Raw genomic sequence first — 6,122 nt, forward strand, 5'->3', positions numbered from 1 at the left:
CTGTGTCGACCCACTAGGTACAGCCCAGACCTTGAACTGTGTCGACCCACTAGGTACAGCCCAGACCTTGAACTGTGTCGACCCACTAGGTACAGCCCAGACCTTGAACTGTGTCGACCCACCAAGTACAGCCCAGACCTTGAACCACGGGTCAGACCCAAAAGGGGTCCCACACAACCCATTGGAGCTGGGTCATGAACCAAACCCACAAAACCCTGGGAAAACTTGGAGCGGGAGAGGATCAGCCATCCCAGTGCGCCTCGGAAACACCGGAATTGTCTTTTTTGAGTGCCGAGAGGAGAACATTTAAGATCCCCTGGTTTACGGAGATTCACGGATCACTGCTCCCCTAAAGAGAAAGGTCCACTCAGATCCCAGAGGAACGTCATCGTACCGACGGAGATGGTAGAGAGCAGTGATGGGAACCTGAGGATCTGTGGACCTCTATGAACAGCTCCAGTCTGGACCGTCCACAACCGGATCCTCTCCCCACCTTCTGATTTACAGATAACCCAGGAGACAAGTCTTCACTTTTATAATTTAGAGTCTGACAAACTGATCAGGCCTCAACTCTCTTCAATTAGTCCCCCGTTTATTAAGCTTACTGGAAAATATAACTTCTTGACAACTTCTGTCAAGGGTGTCAAACACTGTGAACAATGTATTTATAGCTGCAAAAGGGTGATATTGTTCCTACCAACAGCCCAAACGTCCTTCTGTAAGGACCTCTCCGAAGGGTTAGTCACCCATCAGTCTGTATCCAAAGAATACAAAAACACAAGGTCTAATAAATACTGGAGTTATCCTGAGTTTAACAACAGTCTGAACACAACGCAGCGGTGACCCTCCTCCCGTCTCCACGGTGACCCTCCCCCCGTCTCCACGGTGACCACCCCCCGTCTCCACGGTGACCCTCCCCCCGTCTCCACGGTGACCACCCCCCCCCCAGCGGTCATCCTGGTTCCATCTCGCTCTGAGCGCCGACTGGGAGGGTGAGCTGGGTGCACCAGTGGTGAGGTCCACTCCCAGTGGTCCCAGTGTCTGTCCACAGTGCTACATCTCTCTGCGTCTGCGTCTTAAAAGTTTCCGCGGTCAAACTTTCCGACAGCCCCTCAGGCGTTGCCACGCCGACGCCGTGACGATCGGCCCCATGAGTTAGAGAAGACATCGACGGATACAGCAGTGAGACGACTTCAGGACACGTCCTCGGGGTCGCACAGCGGGGGCTGCACGGGGGGGGGCAGGGGGGGGGGGGGCGGGTACGAGAGGGGAGGGGGGGGAGGGGGGGGGTAGTGCCGTGCGCGGGGAGAGAGGGGCAGCCTCGGGGGAGGCATGGCGCCGAAGCCGGGGTAAGGGGAGGGGAAGGGGGAGGGGTAGGGGGAGGGGGAGGGGAAGGGGGAGGGGGAGGGGGAGGAGGAGGGGGAGGGGGAGGGGAAGGGGGAGGGGTAGGGGGAGGGGGAGGGGAAGGGGGAGGGGAAGGGGGAGGGCGGCTGGGCCAGGTGGGGGAGGAAGGGGGGGGCGGGGTAGGGGGGGCCGTAGTACGGCTCGCCGTGCGGGGGCGGGGCCAAGGGGTACGGGGACGGGAGGGCGGGCTGGAAGAGGGGGCGGTGGGGGCCGGTGGGCGGGGCCAGCGGGCGGTGGGGGCCGGTGGGCGGGGCCAGCGGGCGGTGGGGGCCGGTGGGCGGGGCCAGCGGGCGGTGGGGGCCGGTGGGCGGGGCCAGCGGGCGGTGGGGGCCGGTGGGCGGGGCCAGCGGGGGGGCGGGGGTAGTAGGTGGGCGGGTACGCCTTCTGGGACAGGAAGGAGAAGGGCGTGGCGTTGGGGGCGTGGCTCTGGGCGGGGTAGGGGCGGGGGGGGTGTGTGTCCCTCCGGGGGGGGGCGTGAGGGGGGGGCGTCCTGACGCCGCCCCAGGACGCCCCCCCCTCGACCCTCGGGCTGTGGGCGTCGCCCGCGGAGTGCGGGGGCGTGGCCGGCGGGACACCCGCCACCCGGCGGAGAGTGGCCTCCCCATTGGTCGGTTCGGAGCGGGGGGCGGGAGGAGGAGGAGGAGGAGGAGGAGGAGGAGGAGGAGGCTGCACTGAGGAAGAGTGCGAGGTCTCGGTGGGGGGGGAGGGGAGCAAGGAGGAGGGGGCGGTGAGAGAGGAGGAAGGAGAAGAGGAGGAGGTGGGGGGCGGGGTCAGAGCGTGAGCCGCGGGGGGAGGCGCCGACGCTTTGGAGGAGGAGCAAGGAGAGGGAGACGACGAGGAAGAGGAGGAGGAGGAGGAGGAATGGAGCGACGGCGGGGGCGTCCCGCCGGAAGAGTGAAGCTGCTCCTCCCCCTCCTCCTCCTCTCCCTCCTGCTGCTCCTGCTCCTCCTCCTCCTTCTGGAGGAGGAGGTGGTGATGGAGTCGATGGGGCCCTTTTGGTTTGGCGTCCTGATGAGGAGGTGTGGAGAGCGAGGGAGCAGCATGAGGAGGAGGAGGAGGAGGAGGAGGAGGAGGAGGGATCAGGGCAGACATGTCCTCGCCAGGAGAGGAGGCGGAGCGCTCGGCCTCCGTCGGTGGAGGAGGAGCAGAAGGAGAACCCCCTCCTCCTCCTCCTCCCGCCCTCTGTTCCCGCCGCCCCCGTCCAGAGGAGTGCAGCGGAGGAGCAGACACCTCCTCCTCCTCCTCCTCCCCTTTCACCAGCGGACGCCTCCTGCTCCTCTCCTCCTCCTGGACGCCTCCTTCCTCTCCGCCAGCGCCCTCCCCGTCCTCCCCGTTGCCGCGGTGATACTGCTGGAGGCGGACGTGCCAGGCCAGGCTGCTGACGGCCGACAGCGTCTTGAACTGGTGCACCACGTTGCGGGGGATGAAGTAGACGTCGTCGTGGCACAGCCGGATACGGGCGTAGCGCACGCCCTCCCGCCGCAGCTGGTTCAGCTTAGCGTCGTCCACCCACTGCACGCACTGTGGGGGGGGGGGGGGGGGGGGGGGAGAGAGGGAGGGAGGGAGGGAGAGAGGGGGAGAGAGGGAGGGAGGGAGGGAGAGAGGGGGAGGGAGGAGGAGGCTTCCGGGTTACTCCTCGCTAACTTCTTCACCGTCTGGTACCACCGTCCCTCCCCCTGGGGGCGCTGTGGGCGCTGTAGGTACCAGACTAACTACTTCTGAGTAACGGGTGCCCCCCCCAGCCCACAGCAGGCTCTCCAGGAAGAGGAAGTCAGCCCTTATGAATCCCAGAGGGGAAATAGGCCCAACCGTATCCTTTAGGCTGACGTCAACAATACGACGGGACGGTAGACTAATGGCAACGATTGATTCTCAAAGTAAAGGATTTATGATCAGAGCATTAGAAAGACTATGAATAGTCTCTATTACAGGTAAACAAATGGAGGATGAGCAAAGCACTGCAGATGTTATGTTGTGGCTGACTCTGCAGTACCACAGCCAGCCACAAGGTGACAGTGTGTCACAGGGAGATTCAGTGAACTGGGACGGTTAAAACGACATGACAGCAATATCCTGCTGGCACTTTTCGATTAGCACGGAACAGCAGTGGTGTGTGTGTGTGTGTGTGTGTGTGTGTGTGTGTGTGAGATGGCGTGTGTGTGTGTGTGTCTGTCTCTCACCTGAGACAGTGGAGGCTCGTAGAGATCCAGCTGTAGTCTTTGAACTACGTCAGGGAAATCACCGGCATGAAAACAAATGACGTCTTTGGTGACACGAGGAGGCTCCGAGCTGAGGGCGAGAGACAGAGAGAGAGAGAGAGAGAGAGAGAGAGAGAGAGAGAGAGAGAGAGACAGAGACAGAGACAGAGAGAGAGAGATAGACAGAGAGACAGAGAGAGAAAGAGACAGAGAGAGAGAGAGAGACAGAGAGAGAGAGAGAGAGAGAAAGAGAGAGAGACAGAGACAGAGAGAGAGAGAGAGAGAGAGACAGACACAAAGAGAGAGAGAGGAGAAAAGGGTGAGGACTCTTCTAAAACAGTCCAGATAAACAAGTGTACATGAAACAAACTACTTCCCCCGAGCCTCTCTCCAGTCAACCAGTCTGGTCCCTTTATTTAAACAGCTCTGAATCACAGCCTGAAACAACCTCAAACAGCCCGCTCTGACCTCTGACCTTTGACCTCTGACCCCCCTGAGCCCTCTGACCCTGAGCCCTCTGCAGGGTCTCCCCCCCCCCAGAGGAAGGAGGAGAGAGGAGGAGGTCACACATGGAGGTCAGAGGTCACAGAGCAGACTAGAAGTCAGAGGTCACAGAGCGGTCAGAGGTCACAAAGCAGACTAGAGGTCAGAGGTCACAGAGCAGACTAAAGGTCAGAGGTCAGACATGGAGGCCACAGAGCAGACCTAGAGGTCAGAGGTCACAGAGCAGACTAGAGGTCAGAGGTCACAGAGCGGTCAGAGGTCACAGAGCAAACTTGGGGTCAGAGGTCACTGAGCAGACTAGAGGTCAGAGGTCACAGAGCAGACAGAGGTCACAGAGCAGACCTAGAGGTCAGAGGTCACAGAGCAGACTAGAGGTCAGAGGTCACAGAGCGGTCAGAGGTCACAGAGCAGACAGAGGTCACAGAGCAGACTAGAGGTCAGAGGTCACAGAGCAGACAGAGGTCACAGAGCAGACTAGAGATCAGAGGTCACAGAGCAGACAGAGGTCACAGAGCAGACGTGGAGGCCGCTCACCCCTCTCCGAAGCCCACGGCCTTCAGCACCCCCACGGCGGCCGTGGTCTGCCTCTCGAACCCCTGGCCGATGTGGTCGGCGTGGGCACGCGTCCGGTCCTCGAAGAGCATCTCGCGCGGCTCGCTGGCGCGGGGGAGGTACTGCAGCAGGTTCTTCACCTCATTGCTGGAGCTGCAGGAGGGGGGGTGGTCAGTCCATGGGCTTTGTTCTTCTGGGGGCCGATTGGACGGTGTAATACAAAACACTGGAATACTGCTCTATGAATAAATCATGATATACCAATTATTGTAACGATTTGTATTATTACCAAATTTGTCTCTTTAAGACAAAAGTCATAGAAATTGAACGGCCGGTTTAAACAATTTTTTAGGCTCTTGCTGTTCTTCCACCGTCGCCAATTGCCAACAAAACTCCCGTGTGTGTGTGAGTACAATCGCACCACTTGTGTTGTATTGACAGTAAGGTGGAGAAGCGCTGACATCACACGACGGTTCATCGTCCAAACCCCAGCAATGAAGACGTCATCTGATGTACCAGATCAAGACCAGAAACAACCTCAACTCTACCATTACAGAATACTTTCAGTTACACAACGGTGGCAATTTACTCAAGTGTTTTTCACACACACACACACACACACACACACCAGAGGGCATGGATATGAGCAGCGCTGCCAAACAACAGAAACTACTGCAGTCAGCTCTGTGTTGAATTAGTGGCTTACTGCAGCTGCAGTCAGAGCACACACACACACACACACACACACACACACACACACACACACACACACACACACACACACACACACACACACACACACACACACACACACACACACACACACACAGCTGGGATGAGCATTCCCAACTGGGGCTTAAATTGTGTAGTAACTGGAGCTCAGAATAGCTGCCAGGCGACCGGTTATGGGCTCATATGCATTAATTCAGAGATCAAGGGGGGGGAGCAGGTAAGGGAAGGTAAGGAATCAGAACCATTCCACAGAGGAAGTGAGAGACATGAGGTTATGGGTGAGGGGAGGGGAGGAGAAAGGGGAGAGGAGAAGAGACATGGGCATACATATTTATAGAGAGAGAGGTAGAGAGAGAGAGAGAGAGAGAGAGAGAGAGAGAGAGAGAGAGAGAGAGAGAGAGAGAGAGAAAGAAAGAGAGAGAGAGAGGCAGGCAGGAAGAGAGAGAGAGAGGGAGAGAGAGAGAGAGAGACAGGCAGAAAGAGAGAGAGAGAGGGAGAGAGAAAGAGAGAGAGGCAGGAAGAGAGAGAGAGAGAGAGAGGCAGGCAGGAAGAGAGAGAGAGAGAGAGAGAGAGAGAGACAGGCAGAAAGAGAGAGAGAGAGGGAGAGAGAAAGAGAGAGAGGCAGGAAGAGAGAGAGAGAGAGAGAGAGGCAGGCAGGAAGAGAGAGAGAGAGAGAGAGGGAGAGAGAGAGAGAGGCAGGAAGAGAGAGAGAGAGAGAGAGAGAGAGAGAGG

At 58.6% G+C, this 6,122-nt stretch overlaps 1 protein-coding gene across 1 annotated transcript in view; it reads right to left on the reverse strand.

Annotated features, from left to right (window-relative positions):
* Window positions 1-1,193: 1,193 nt before the first annotated feature.
* LOC307075103 (uncharacterized protein) overlaps window positions 1,194-6,122 on the reverse strand; it is a gene marked incomplete at its 3' end in the record, with an annotated part of 27,566 nt that continues 22,637 nt past the window's right edge. The window contains 4 exon segments of the mRNA XM_079735608.1: window positions 1,194-1,226; window positions 1,576-2,925; window positions 3,585-3,693; window positions 4,641-4,811. Of these exon segments, the coding sequence (XP_079591734.1) occupies window positions 1,194-1,226; window positions 1,576-2,925; window positions 3,585-3,693; window positions 4,641-4,811 (1,663 nt within the window).

The sequence above is a fragment of the Pollachius pollachius genome (assembly GCF_949987615.1).
Source record: "Pollachius pollachius genome assembly, chromosome: 4".
Classification (NCBI taxonomy): domain Eukaryota; kingdom Metazoa; phylum Chordata; class Actinopteri; order Gadiformes; family Gadidae; genus Pollachius; species Pollachius pollachius.